Source organism: Jaculus jaculus, chromosome 1 (genome assembly GCF_020740685.1).
Source record: "Jaculus jaculus isolate mJacJac1 chromosome 1, mJacJac1.mat.Y.cur, whole genome shotgun sequence".
In the NCBI taxonomy this organism is placed as follows: Eukaryota; Metazoa; Chordata; class Mammalia; order Rodentia; family Dipodidae; genus Jaculus; species Jaculus jaculus.
The window spans coordinates 260,641,747-260,656,841 of NC_059102.1; the positions used below are offsets into that span (position 1 = coordinate 260,641,747).

The 15,095-nt window shown below is 50.2% G+C and overlaps 1 protein-coding gene across 4 annotated transcripts in view; it reads right to left on the reverse strand.

Moving 5' to 3' along the window:
* The window catches only part of Tmcc2 (transmembrane and coiled-coil domain family 2), a 41,312-nt gene that overhangs the window by 12,222 nt on the left and 13,995 nt on the right, over positions 1-15,095 (reverse strand). Inside the window, exon 1 of one of the 4 annotated variants that reach the window (XM_012949881.2) lies at positions 3,131-3,270. The exons of the other annotated variants lie outside the window; for them this stretch is intronic. Coding sequence (XP_012805335.2) covers positions 3,131-3,157 — 27 coding nt within the window. The 5' untranslated portion in view covers positions 3,158-3,270. Of the gene's footprint in view, positions 1-3,130; positions 3,271-15,095 lie in introns of those variants that run through there. 4 annotated transcript variants of the gene reach the window in all.

The window sequence follows — 15,095 nt, forward strand, 5'->3', positions numbered from 1 at the left end:
GTTAACCTGGCCATGGGACACTTGCCTGTCCCCTCATACACTAGCTCAGCAGCCGGGATTCCTGAGTTCTGTGAGGCACACGGTAGACATTATTGGGACCTTGGGGAAGGTAGAGAAAAGCACTAGGTATGTACACTGTGAAATGTGAATTCTCATTTTCTTTCCTTGGCCATGAAACATAAGGACCATAGAAATAATTACTGCTTGGTCATGCTCCTTGCCTGCCCCTATCTTGGGGCAGGCAGCCTCTTTCCAGATTCACAAAGGGCCCCTGCTAGCATAACCACAGAAAGCTGCTATAAAGAAAGGGTCTTACTGTCCACCTGTAAAGACAGCAGTAATGCCATTGAGGAGAAGAAAGACCTTTTGGGTTTCTATGCTTCCCTTTAGAACAAGAGAGCCAGATAACAACGATGACCTGTCAGTGTGCCTGGCCAAACAGGTGAGTTCGTGCTCCTGAGGGTGTGCCTAGGCTTCCACTGGGTCAGAGCCCAGCAGGTTGAGCGTGCAGCGGTAGAGAAGGGGACAGCTGTTAGGTCCAGCGACTCGGCAGGGTGCTGACTACTACCCCACGTCTCTGATTTCAGTCACCCCCTCATGATGGAGACCACTGGGACTGGAAAGACTGCTCTGTAGGTAAGAGCACTGACTCTCAGGCATGAGGCCCTGAGACGGATCCCTAGCACCCATGTGAAAAGCAGATATGACCACACAGGCTTGCAACTCCAGTGCTGGGGACGGGGTGAGCAGAGACAGGAGGATTCCTGGAGCTCACTGGTCAGCCAGTATGACCCAAAGCATAGCAGCTCCGGGGTCTGTGAGAGATTGTCCCAAGAAAATAAGTAGAAGAAACAACAAAAGAGGACATTTGATGTTCTCCTCTGTATGGGGTACATGTGTATGGGGTACATGCATCTGTCTGTGCGTACACGCACGTGCACACACACACAAATAGCACACACTGGAAATAAAGAACCCCTTTTCAATTAGTCTCAGAGGGAAAGGGGGTAAACCAGACCAAGATGGAGAGAAAAGTCCATGGCCAGCAAAAATCCTTCACCCAAAAGAGGCAGTTCGGCCTTATGGTGAAGCTGGGAAGGGGTGACCTGACATTCCAGCCAGAGCAGAGGAGGATAACTACTCCAAGCTAGGTCCTAAGTCAGGAGCTGAGCCTGCTCCAGGGATCACCTGATTTGGTTAGTGACTCTATTCTCGGTGGGAACATGTGAGCCATAGGGAGCTGTTCCATCCAGCTTGGGGTGGGTCATTGTGCTGTGGGCAAGGGGGTAGGGTGGGGAAAATACTCCTATGGTCCAACTGGTGCCTGAGGACCTCAGAAGCCTTTCTCCAGAAGGTAGGAAGTCACATATATACATTATATGTATAGATATATATATATCTTTATTGCATTAATATTATAAATATTATACAAATAATAGGGTATAAATGTGTCTGTTCACCTGTAGCAAAACAAGGTGAAAAAGGTGAGGCCCACAGTGAGGCCCTAGTCACCACATGGGAAAGGAAGGACATGCCCCCTGGCTTGACAAGGCATTTCACATTTCTACCTGGTAGACTATACACAGATGACGGAACTCGTGCATCCTTCTTGTGGCATCTACTCACCTCAAGGTATCGTGCAGCTATCTGCCTATCCTCAACCTGACTCCCTGCCTCCTGCAGCCAGCAAGTTTACCCTGTCCTAATGGCTGCTCTCTCTTGCTGATGGACAGTCCTCTCACTTAGGCCTCAGCTTCTAGCCCTTTCTCTTAGGGCCATCCCTTCATTGTAGTTAGAACCACACAGCCCCTCCGTCCACCCTGCTGAGAACGAAGCCCTTTTGCCCCACATAAATGTCCACAGAGTGGAGCCAGGGAGTCTTGGTTAGGATTCTGGCACTGGTCTCTCACCTTGGAGTCTCTCTTATATTCTTTACCCTCTGAATTTTCCAAAATCCAAACACTGTGGTCCTAAACTCTCCCGTGGCCCACTGGGGAATCAAGGCCCCCAGAACCTCTCCATTTCCCTCTCCCTGCCACCGTTTCTCCAAAGCAACCATGATCAGAAACACCAACTGCACTTGATTTCCTGTCAGCTCCCCTATGTCCACAGAGCTCTCTATAACTAGACAGGAGGGGGGTTGGCTCCAAAGAGCTAAGAGACAAAGAGAGAGGGAAAGAGAGAGCAGTTGCCTGAAAGCTCCAGAAATGCTTCTTTCCCACCCCACAACCCCACCCCGCCCCCTAGCTAAATGTCTTTGCTTTCCCTCACCCGAGGCCTCACCTGTGTGGGCACACTTTCCCAAAGCCGTGACAGCGACGCGTTGCCAGGAGCTCTAATGCTCCAGCTGTCAGGGGACTGTGCCAGGCTCCCAGGCTCCCAGTCCCTGGGCAGCACTGGGCTCGCCGCAGGGAGTCTGGGTCTGCAGGCGGGTGTGCCCGAGCTCCCAGGCTCTGCAGCCGCCATCTCTCGTCTGAGGCAGGAGGGGGGGATTAGGGGCGGATTGCTCTGGATTTCCTCCCCACCCCCCTGGGCTCATGGCTGCTCTTTTCCATCTGGCAGGGTATACGGAGGGTTACCCAGTTGGAGGATCACGTTCTAATGAGCCCTCTCCCTAGCCCAGCAGGAGGATGCCTAGGTGTAACAGGCTTGGCTGGGAACAGGGTCCAGGAGTGGAAGGGGGCCGTACAGTGGACTCTATGACAAGTGCGCCTGTACCATTCACCAGATGGGCACTTTCACCCAACTCTTCCATTTCCAGGCCCAGAAATGTCCCAGCAGCCCTCTCACAACAGCTAGTCTCACCAACTCCTTGTTTCAGCTCAGAATGGAAGTGGGCCTCCCAGCGGAAGCTCCACCCAGAGTCCTCTCTTCCTATTTCCTACCCACACTCTGGCTTCAGCATGGTCACTCCTAACCCAACTTCTCTACAATCTAATAATGGCACAGAGGAGTTAGAGAGCAGCCATCTCTCTAGGGGAGCTCCTCTGCCCTGAGATCATGTGCCCCAGATCCACTCTACTCCGGACACCACTGTGGTCACTTCATAGCTTCTGCCTATTCCCTGCTCTGTGCCCCCAGCACTGCCCGGGCAAGAACACTCAGGATACAACACAGGTGACAAACTTACAGCAGTCTCCTTCTCCTTGGACTTCATCTGTACAGTCCCAGTGGGAAATCCAGTGGCCAGAAGAGGGGGCCAGAGGGCCACAGTTGAGGACAACAAGTGGTGAGGAAGATGGAAGGGCCAGCAGACTCCAGGGTCTTGCTGTGTCTCTCTAGTGGCAGCTTCCCAAGACAGAATACCCATTCAAAGAAGATGTGGGCTCTGTGTTCATTTGAGCCCAGCAAGGCACTCAGGGCTTAAATACTAAAGGTCAATGTGGATCTCACTGATAGGGGAATCCCAAGTTCAAGAAGGTTCCAAGAGATAAGAAGGGGCCCAGTGCTATCTCTGGAGGCCAGTAGCAAGACTTGCAGGCAAAATCACCGAGACCAGAAATCCTCACACCCCGGCTCACAGAAAAGGAACAAACATTGTGGTGGCTGATGACTGAGGGTCTGTGAAGAGAGGAGCCTGCAATGTATATCACAGGGTCCTGTATCTGACCTGCAGGGTCAGGAGCACTCCCAGCAGCTCCCACTTCTGTAAATGACCCCCTTCCTACGGTGCTGGCCCTTTACACTTTGACAATAACTACTGTGCATTATGGTGATTTGTACATGTAAGGTATTACTCTTCCTATTAAACTGTAAGTAAGGCAGGGATCAGATCTGTGTCTTTTAAAAAAATATTTATTTGAGAGAGAGGGAAGAGAAGAGAATGAACATGGTTGCATCAGGGCCTCTAGCCACTGCAAAATAAACTCCAGAAGCATGCACCCCCTTGTGCATCTGGCTTTACATAGGTGCTGAGGAACTGAACCTGAATCCTTTGTCTTGGCAGGCAAGTGCCTTAACCACTAAGCCATCTCCCAAATCTATGTTTACCTGGTTCCTTTCCTGTGCCTGACATGAAACTGATCGTCCCCTGATACTGACATTGTAGAGTGGCTATCTCACTTGGCTGCAATGAAAGTCCTCACATAGCAGCAGTGATGGCCTGAGCTTATGTTTGAGGCTCTACCAAGCTAAGATTTTTAAACAATGAAAGAAGAGGTGGAGGTGGAGGGGGCTGGAGAGATGGCTTAGTGGATAAGGCACTTGCCTGTGAAGCCTAAGGACCCATGTTCTATTCCCCAGTACCCATGTAAGCCAGATGCACAAGGTGGCACATGCATCTATAGTTTGTTTGCAGTGGCTGAAGGCCCTGATGCACCCATTCTCTCTCTTTCTAATAAATAAATTAAATATTAAAAAATAAAATAGATATGATGGAGAATGGAATTTCAAAGGGGAAAGTGGGGGGAGGAGGGAGAGCATTACCATGGGATATTTTTTATAATCATGGAAAATGTTAATAAAAATTGAGAAAAATAAAATAAAATAACATAAAATAGAGCTGGGCGTGGTGGTGTATGCCATTAATCCCAGCACTTGGGAGGCAGAGGTAGGAGGATTGGTGTGAGTTCAGGAACAACCTGAGACTACATAGTGAATTCCAGATCAGCCTGAGCTGCAGTGAAACCTTACCTCCAAAAACAAAAATTAAATTAAATTAAAAAATAAATAAATAAGGGGACTGGGGAAATGGCTTATGAAAAGCCTAAGGACTAGGTTTGATTCCCCAGAACCCACATAAGCCAGATGCACAGGGGGCACATGTGTCTGGAGTTCGTATGCAGTGGCTAGAGGCCCTGGTGCGCCCATTCTCCTTCTCCCTATCTCGTTCTCTCTCATTAATAAATAAATAAAAGAAGAGGTGGCAAGAGTAGTTGCAGGAGACCAGAGATGGGGACAGGGTTGAGCTCTGGGGCTGTCTCTGCACGGCAGGTCTTACTCTGAGGACTTCCTGATCCTGAAGGATCAGAAGCAGTGCAAAACCACAAGGCTGCATGCTGCTGTGACCATGGGGGGAGCTTCTCCACATCCAGAGGTTTCAGCCCCACTTGTGGAACAACTTAAACATGGTAACAGATGGAGGGGCGGCCGGGTGTAGCGGTACACACCTTTAATTCCAGCATTCAGAAGGCAGAGAGAGGAGGACTGCTGTGAGTTCAAGGCCAGCCTAGGACTACAGAGACTACAGAGTGAGTTCCAGGTTAGCCTGGCTACGAAGGAGAGCAGGCAGTGATGAGCCAGCAGTCTGCTAAGAGGACAAACAGGAACCCCTCACATGTCCGCCAGGCAAGCAAACAGAACAGAGTCATGTTCCTCTAGGAGCCTGTTCCCATCTTTACCCAGGAGCAGGGTCCCTGAGTCCGAGGCAGTGAGGACCCGTGGTTGAGGCTCAGCACCGAATTTGCTTCAGGACCTTGGTCAAGCCTCTACAGACTCTACGACTCAGCATCCGTAACTGCAATGGGAGGAGTGCAAGAGGGTGGGGGCTGAAGGTCAATGTGTCGTAAAGGAAGATGTGACCAGCCCAGGCTCCCCGGGCACTGAATAAACTTTCCAGAGACCTGGCAGAGAAACTGCGAGCTAAAACATCACCTGAGAGAAAACCTCACCCGGCCACTAACCTAATGCAGCCGCTGGCCGCGCTTCTTCCCAAGCCCTACCCTAGCAGTCTGCAGCAGGAGGCCCAAGGAACCAACCTGGGAATCAAGGTGGAAGAGTGGTGTGAGCTACCCTTGGAGGCTCTACAATGGCGCCTCAGCCTTCCTAGCTGCACACAAGGCTGACACATTGTTGGTCTTACTGAAATAAATCACTGAAGGTGACTAGAACTGAGGCCTGCTTGCCACACGCATACACGTACACACACACACACACACACACACACACACACACACACACACACACACACAGTATTCCAGCTTGTTCCTGAACAATGTAGCTTGGGACAAAATAGCAGGCCGACATGCACAAGTGTTACAGTGATGCCCATGAACAGATGCAAGCTGCAAGGCTGGGAGAATGCCATCCACTAAAGCAGAAGCCACATCTCTGTGAGTCAGGGTGGTTCGCTGCCAGTCCACAGGCCTAAGCAGCTGAGCTGTGGCTAGAGGTCTCTGACCTCACCCTCTCCACCCTTCCAAGTAGAGCTGAGTCTAGGAGTCTGGGGTGGGCTCGTGTTGCCTTGGAGTAACAAGCTGGCAGGAAGCCCGGGACTGGGTGTAGCACAATGATAGAACACTTGCCTAGCATGCATAAGGTCCTTGATCTGAACGCCAGCCGCTCAGCCCAGGACCACATTAAAAAAAAAAAACAAAAAAAAAAACCGAACAGGGACTGGAAAGATGGCTTAGTGGTTAAGCGCTTGCCTTTGAAGTCTACGGACCTGGATTTGAAGCTCGATTCCCCAGGACCCATGTAAGCCAGATGGACAAGGTGGTGCATGCATCTGGAGTTCGTTTGCCATGGCTAGAGGCGCTCATGTGCCCATTCATTCTCTCTCTGCCTCGTTCTCTCTATGTCACTCTCAAATAAATAAATAAAAACAAACAAAAACCCCAAATATATACAATTAGAAATAATAGCATAATCCACAAATTCAGAAGAGTAAGAATCCTGAAAGTAATGCTGAGAATCCCACAGGACGCAGGAGCAAAGAATAATGCTGAGGAGTAAAGTTTAGTACCCTAAAAGACAAAATGAGGCCTTAAAATTTCCCTGGTCCACACACTCTGTCTGCTGAGCAAATCCCCAGTGAGGCTTTTCTCCTTGGGAGAATGGCACCCTCCCTGATGCTCGCCCCATCCTCCCAGACATGGGGGCAAGGGTGGGGCCACTATCCAACACTCAGTCTAGACCTAGACAGAAGGCGTATCTTCTTAGGAAACCAGGTAACTGGTGGGCATTGCTTCCCCAGAGGAGATGACAGGGTGGTTGGTATTCTTCACTGTGAATGGAGTAGCCTCAGTGGAGATGCACCGAGGGGCACGTGGAGAGGAGCAGTGTCGGAAGCTTAGGGAAGCAGACAGAAGGGCCGGGGAGGGGGGTGCTGCGACACAGCATTGGTGCACGAGCATGCACCCACACCCCCATCCAGAAAGGGAAGGGACAGTCCCTCCACCTGCAGGGTCTTTACTAGTCTCATGCCTCAGACACTCCAGGGAAGGGAGTCCTTCCTGGGCATGGACATGATCTTAGAAGCCAGACAGTGGAAAAATTACCCACTTAGGTCACATTTAGGTAAATCAAATTCACACCAGACAGGAAGAGATGACGATGTCATGCCTATATAGTCACTCTGTTCCCCAGAAGAGGGCATGCTGGGAACAGGCCCCAGGAAAAGTGACCCAGAGAGGAAATGGCACCTTCTTTCAGTACAATTTTTAGGACACACAGTACCCTCCACTCTGTGCTATTTGCCAAGAATAATTGAGAACAATTCCTTTCTAAAGTATTGAAATACAGAACTCCTGTGGGCTCCTGCTGACTCAAGGGCTCTGAGCTTACCATGAGCTGATGTGATTAAATAAGAAATGCATGTGAAAAGTGTGCTGCAAACTGGCATGCTATTTGACTGCTGATACCAGGAAGGCTTTCATATGAACATGTGCTAGGGGACATGCCTACATGGTCATTGAGCCTCAAGGGACTACATAGACAGGCATAGGGCCCAACTAACATAGGGATCTAAAGCCCTCTCAGGCGGTAAAGAAACCTTATATAATGAAGTTAATATTACAGGGTGCTTGTCTTTCCAGGGTTCGTCTTTCAGTTACCCCCAAGCAGGCCTCTTGGTCACAGTATCACCATGGGTCTGATTTAGCTTTTGCTGAGCATGTTGAATTATTCACTAGCTATGGATACCAACCCAACCCCAGGGTTGGTGGTGGCAAGGAGTGGTATCTGGAGAGCTGTAAGGATGCGGAAAGGGATGAGCTCAAAGCAAGAGTTGGAGGAGGGTACAAGAGGGCAAAAGAAGGAGGAGGGCCTGAGATGGTCTCTGGAGGGTCTGAGGAGCAGGGAACTGTAAGAGCAGCCTGACAAACTGCCTATGATACCCTGGCACCTGTCTCTGGACAGAAGGCATTACCCCCAGATCCCCACTACAATTCAAGGGAGCTCCTTTCCCCAGGGTCCTCAAAAGGATGCAGTGATGTGTGTGCTCCAACCCTCCAACTTCACAGTCCTCTTCCCTGGAGGGTTTAAAGAGGGAAAGTCCAAACCACATCTATGAGAAGAAAGAGGCAGAAGCAGGGATCGGGTTCATGGTACCGTGTTTCCACTGCCTCATCTGGCACCGAAGGAACCAGGGTCACGTTGCTCATCTTAGGATGACGCAGGGAAGAACGTGCTCGGCAGCTCAGAGACCTGTGCCAACTCCCATGACCCATGCCCACATTGCAGCACTTGGTTCACATTGTCTGGAGCCTGAGAATGGAGCTCTGCTTGCTGCTGACCGCTGCCAGCCCTGCTGCGCAGCCTGACACCCAAGCCCACCTTCTGGAGCAGTACTGAGCAAGGCCGAGGGAGCTGAGGCTAAGAGAGGAGGAGGATGGCATTTTGGCTGGTGTATCTCACCTGTGTCTGGGCTAACATCATCCTGGCCCCAGGGGCTACAGACAAAGAGCTCATCTCCCACAAGGCCTTGGCCTGAGCTTAGCAACAAGGGGTTAGGTAACAGAGAAGTTATCTAATACACCCGCACTATCCTGGAGAATTCTGTACTCCAGAAGCCAAAGCTTCTCAGGAGGATGTAAGAATGCAGTAGGGCTTGATGGAGAAAAGCTGAGAAAAGAATACTTCCAGAGGCTGGGGGCTTGCTGGGTCAAATGAATCCAGACTTGGTTCTAAAGGTTGAGAGGCTGCTGCTGCTAATTTCCAGAGTTAGAGTTTTAAAAGACAGAATCTTCATTCTTTAGCCCCTCTCACGTCTGGATAGGACCCTGACAAGGCAAAGACCATGAGGAATTAAAATCCACGGGAAGATAGCCTTGATGCTCCATGGACAACTAGACATGCAGCCACAGTGGAGGGTCCAAAGCTCCCAGGAAACATTGCTGAGACAGGGAGCAATGGTCCATAACTAATCAGAGTCATCCAACCTTGGCCTGGTAGGTGTCTGGCAGCATGGCATAGCCTGGTAAGGCTCCTAGAAAGAGGAGGGCAATGGTCTCTGGCTCTCTAAGGAAATTTTCCATGCAGAAATAAAGCAAGGAGGGACGAGGAGAGAGGATGGGGTAGAGGAGGGAGACAGGGACAATAGCTGTCCTCCCAGAGACCTGAGCGGCCATGCTGCTTGCGTCACATGGAAGTGGCTGCATTTGTGTGAACAGGCTGAGGAACTGGGCTGATCCCACAGCAGGGCCTTTTCAGCCTCTTAGGTAGCCAGGTCTAGGAACTCACACAGCAGGGACCCAACGGGCAAGTAGTCTGCTGCTCTGAATGCCCAGGGGACATGTTTGGAAACCTCTCTCAGCAATCAGCCTCGCCTGCCTCTGAGCCAGCAGACTCCTAGACATAAATAAACCAAGGCCCCTGGGCACCTGCCAAGACCTCAGTCTTCTTGGCAAGAGTTGGGGCCAAGGGTAGGCCTCCTCCCTTGCCATCCTGAAAGTAAACAGAATTTATTTATGTGGGGAGAGGAAGAAATCTTGTTGTTGGATAAATCTGGTGGGGAGTGCACAGAATGTCCCCAATCTGTCCTGGGCTGGGCGATGAGCTGCACCCCACTGCTCTCCTGGCCTGGGTCTGAAGATAACACCTCCAGAGCCACGGAGAAGTGTCCAGGCTGGTGGCATCTCTTCCTCACCACGTCACTGCAGCATGACTGTGGAGATCCAGCATCTCCCCACCCCCTGCCACCAAGAACTCCCAAAGCCAAGGCAGCAGGGAAAAGTTCTCTGCACACAGAGTTCTCCCAAGCTGCACAGATATCTGCACGGCTCTGCTCACATAGCTTCTCAGACACTCTGCACAGGAAAGGAAGGCAGAGCCAGGCCGATGTCGGGAGCTGGCCGGGCGGAGCTGGCTGGGTGTCACTCCCTTCTCACCAGTCTCCAGTTGCACCAGCCCAGGGTGGGCAAGGCTGGGTGAAAGCATGAGGACAGCTGGGCAGAAGAGAGGTTCTGAACCAGGCTGGGAGGACAGGGGTGCACCACCAAACGTGGAAGAGGGGAGAAAAAGGGAACATATGCCTCTGACTCATTTCTCAGGAGATGCTGTTAAGAAGAAAAAGAGCAAAGGATAGGAAATAAAAAAAGAAGTGGGTGGGGTACTTGTCTCATTTGCTTTCTGAGGAGCCAAGGGATCCTACACCAGACAGTGGTTTCTTCTCCTCAGGGGCTGTCCCCGGAGGTTAGGGCCACATACAATGTCACCCTCACTATCTGCACATTTGTGATATTCAAGCATACTAGTAAGTGATTTTTCTCCCCCACACTTGACATATTAAGACAGAACATGGTGACCTTTCTCAGTGTCACACACAGTAGAAAGCAGAAGGGTAGGACTGAGGGGCAATTATGGTGTTGTGTAAGAAAGCAACCAGGGCTGGAGGGATGACTTTGTAGTTATGGCGTTTGCCTGCAAAGCCAAAGGACCCTGGTTCGATTCCCCAGGACCCATGTAAACGAGATGCACAAGGTGGCACATGTACCTGGGGTTCCTTTGCAGTGGCTGGAGGCCCTGGTGTACCCATTCTCTCTGTCTCTCTCTCTGACTCTCTCAAGTAAATAAAACTTAAAAAAATTAAAATAAAAAAAAAAGAAAGTAACCAGGGCTGGAGAGATGGCTTAGTGGTTAAGGTGCTAAAGCCAAAGGACCCAGCTTTGATTCCCCAGGACCCATGTTAGCCAGATGCAAAAGAGGACGCACACATCTGGAGTTTGTTTGCAGTGGATGAAGGCCCTGGCCTGCCCATTCTCTCTTTCTCTCTCTCTCTCTTTCTCTCAAATAAATTAAAAAAATTTTAAATAACAAAAGGGTACAACTATAACTACAGCTAGCTTAAGGGAACACCCTATTCCCTTAAGCAGGAGCTCGAGGTCCCATGCTTTCACTGGGTGGAGGCTGGGTGAGCCTCTGCAGGGCTGCAGGGAACCTTGGCGGCCTCTAGAGCATTTGGGTAACTCAAGCCCTATGAGGGTGCGCTGGCTCAAATGCCAGCTGGTGAGCTCTGAACAATGGTAAGGGGAGTGGGGATGGGGGAGGCTTATGAATTAAAAATAGATGCTAGTAATCACCAGAGTGCCTGCAGAGAGCATGTGGGCCGTGTTTACTAGAGAGAAGAATACTTCCTATTCATACCCAGACCAACCGGGGGGAGCCACTCATTTCTCACTTCAGCCAATGGCCTCTGCGTCTGCAGGGGGAGTCAGCTGATGGCGTTGTAGGGTTTAGAATGACTGGAAGACCTCTTTCCCAAGGGACAGGGAAGCACCTCTCTCCTCTCAAAAATCTCAGGGCCATGAATGTCCCTGAGGGACAACTCCAGATCAGGAAAACCTGTTCCTGAAGAAGAAATACTGCCCAAAAGATAGCTGTCTCCTTGCGCTCGGCAGACCTGCTCCCTACCGAGATGCATAAAATGGTCCCTTTCCTTATTCAATGCTCCAGATCTCAGTTGGTCTTGTGGACAGACTAGAAGCACAAGATCTAGTTTCCTCTGCTAAGACCTGGCTAGGTGTCCTGGGCAAGCGCTCTCTCCCTTGCTGAAGGACTCAAGTGGCCTCAGCTGTGAAACGGAGCTAATGGCATCTGCTCTGCCGACTGCACATTATGTTACGAAGATGGGCCGAACAACTACCAAAGCCGAAAGCTCAAATAAGGACAGAGAAGAACATGGACCGACCTTCTCCCTAGTTATCACCCCGGATCCAGGGACTCATCCCCCAGTCAGGTCACCCAAGTCTCTGGGTCTGGCCTTCCACACACAAGATGGAAACCCTCCTTCCTCCATCGTCAGCTTAGAGACAAGTGTAAAGACAAACACAGCTGCATGGAAAAGCCCTCAGCAAGCTCTCCAGCTCATTGGCCTGCTCAAAGGTCCCCAGGCTCCTCCTTCCAAAGCAGCGGCAAACATCACCCAACCCTGCCGGCTTCTGAAGGGCAAGCGGGGTACCCTTCTCCCTGCCTCCTTGAGCAGCTATAGACCTGGGGGGGGGGAATAGCTGGTTGAGGGGAGGCCCCCAAGCCTCACATTTCTCTCCCTGCAGTACTTAAGCCCCCTGCATGATAGGACTTTTTTAGTTTAGTTTGTAAAAATTACTCACTGACTCACCTGTGAAAGGTGGGCCCAGATTCTGTTGCCCACGCAGCGCTTGCTCATTAAGGGCAGAATGAACCGGTTCCAGCTGCTGGACCCCTCCAGCTCTTGGGTTCAAGATCAGCCACTCTTTCAGTCAAGTGCATCCAGCTCCCTCTTAGCCCTAAGACCTCTCCCAAGCCGATGCTGGGCTTGCAAATAGTGCAGTCCTATCATTTCAAATGCTATCTATATGCTGACAACTCCCAAATTTAGGCCTCCAGGTTGGAACTCTCCTGGGGACTCCAGACTCACTCATCTGACTGCTTATTTGGCATTTCCACACGGATGCTTAGTAGCTGCCTCAAACTTAACACAGCCAAAACCTAGCTCTGACTCTGCCCCTGCCCCCCCCCAGCTGAAGGAACAGCAGCTTCACTCCTTCCACAGCAGTTTACCTGTGAGCCATCTTTGACTTCTCCCTTCTTATCACGCCCCATAATCAATCAATCAAAAACTTCTAGGCTTGACCTCTGAAGCTAATTTGGAGTCCAGCTACCATCCATTCCCAAAACAACTCACTCCAACCATCAGCTCCCCTGGAAAACTCTCATGGCTTCCAATCAGACTCCCTGCTCAACTCTGTCACAATGAGGTCACTTCTCCCCACAGCAGGCCAAGTGATCTAGCACCACACTTTCCAATGACTTCCCATCTCACTTGAGGAAAATTAAAAAAAAAAAAAAAATCAAGCTGGACATGGTGGCACACACCTTTAATCCCAGCACTCAGGGAGGCAGAGGTAGGAGGATCACTGTGAGTTCGAGGCCACCCTGAGACTACATAGTGAATTCCAGGTCAGCCTGGACTAGAATGAGATACGATCTCAAAACACCAGAAAAAATAAAATAAAATAAAAGTCCTTTTCTTTTCTACCACCCACCCCCACTTTTTTTTTTTTTTTGAGACAAGGTCTAACTCTAGCCCAGGCTAACCTAATGATCCTCCTTCCTCAGCCGCTGAGTGCTAGGATTACAGCTATGAGCTACCATACCAGTTTCAAAAGCCCTTCTTATTTCCTCTTCAGCCCCCAGCTGGGCCTGCCCGATTCTCCTCTATGTTCTCCACCTCGCTCATTTCACTACAAAACTGTAAGTCACCCGTCACATTGTCACAGAGGTTTTTCTGACCAACTTGACAACACAGCATCCCCACCCCACCATTCTCTGCCTCCTCATTCTGCCTTTATGTTGCTTCTTAGCCCTTCTACCATTACGCATATTTTTAAAATAATTTTTTGTTTATTTTCATTTATTTATTTGAGAGTGACAGAAAGAGAGAGAGAGAGAGAGAGAGAGAATAGGCGCGCGAGGGAACCCCAGCCGCTGCAAACAAACTCCAGATGATTGTGCCCCCTTGTCTATCTGGTTAACGTGGGTCCTGTGGAATAGAGCCTCGAACCGAGTCCTTGGGCTTCACAGGCAAGTGCTTAACCGCTAAGCCATCTCTCCAGCCCTCATTAAGCAAATTTAATAGGTATCTCCTCCCACTAGGATGGATGCTCTGAGATAGCAGGACAGCTTTCATTCAACGTCTATCCCTAATGCCTCAAGCAGTACTTGGCACTCAGTAGAGGCATGTGAAAGCGCCCAAGGAGGGGGAGCAGCAGCTGACCTATGGACAGGTGACCCAGCGCCGTCTGCGGAACAGTCCTTTCTCTTGGAAATAATCCGGAACCAGGGTCATTCTGTGGGATAGTTAAAATGAGTCATGGCTCTTGGTCAAAAACTGCTGCAAAGTTACCCACAAGGGTGACGATTATGTCAAAGAATACGCAGGTCAGACAAATTGTAGACTGTGTGTCATCGCTGACTAAGCTGGCACACGCAGGGCAGGCAGCCTGGCATGGCAGCAAGAGTGCTGGACCCAGGGTCAAGAAAGTCAGGTTCCAGCCCAGCTCTTCCACAGTTCTGAGCTCTGGGGGTTTGGCAAGTCATACCCCTTATTTGGATCTTTTTTTTTTTTTTTGAAATATTTTATTCATTTGAGAAAGGGAGAGGCAGATAGAATGGTGGGCCTCCAGCCACTGCAAATGAACTCCAGATGCATGTACCACTTTGTGCATCTGGCGTTACATGGGTACTGAGAAATCAAACCTGGGTTGTTAAGCTTTTGAGGCAAGCACCTTAACTACTGGGCCATCTCTCTCTTTTAAATTAAAAAACATGGGCTAGCATATATGATTCATGGAACTGCTTTAATAAATTCATGAAAAGAATGCTCACAAGCAATACATAGCCTATGTTGGAAGGTCAGCAAGCCAAACCCGAGCTGCTGCCCACACAGTCCCACATATGTGATGTCTGTTGAGTGAAAGTATTCCCAAACATTTCCAAAAGTCAAGATGCACAAGAAGTCAAGACCAGTCGGTGTTAACATGGAGACAGTTCTAAAACTCATGTAGAGAGCTGAGTCTGTGCTAGTGACAATCTACAGTAAAAACAACTGTACACCAGCACGTCCCTTGGAACCTTTATGCTAGAAAATACCCTGAACTACTCCCAAATGCGGGACTCTCTGGTCACCCACCATTGCTCCTACTCGCCCTTCCTTCCACTGTGCCCATCTTCTCAGTTTTGTGTCCCCCACTAGATGGCCTAGACCCTGCCCTCCGTGGCAGACAGGCTGCCTCCTGCCCACAGGCGGACACTTGTCCACCAGCAGGCTGACCCCACAGCTCCTCTTCCCAGGGCTTCAAGGTACCTGACGTGATGCTCTTTCTCCCTCTCCCCTCCACTCATCAGGCTGCCTACCATCGCCCAAAGCAAAACCTGTTTCCAGCTTCCATTCTAACCAA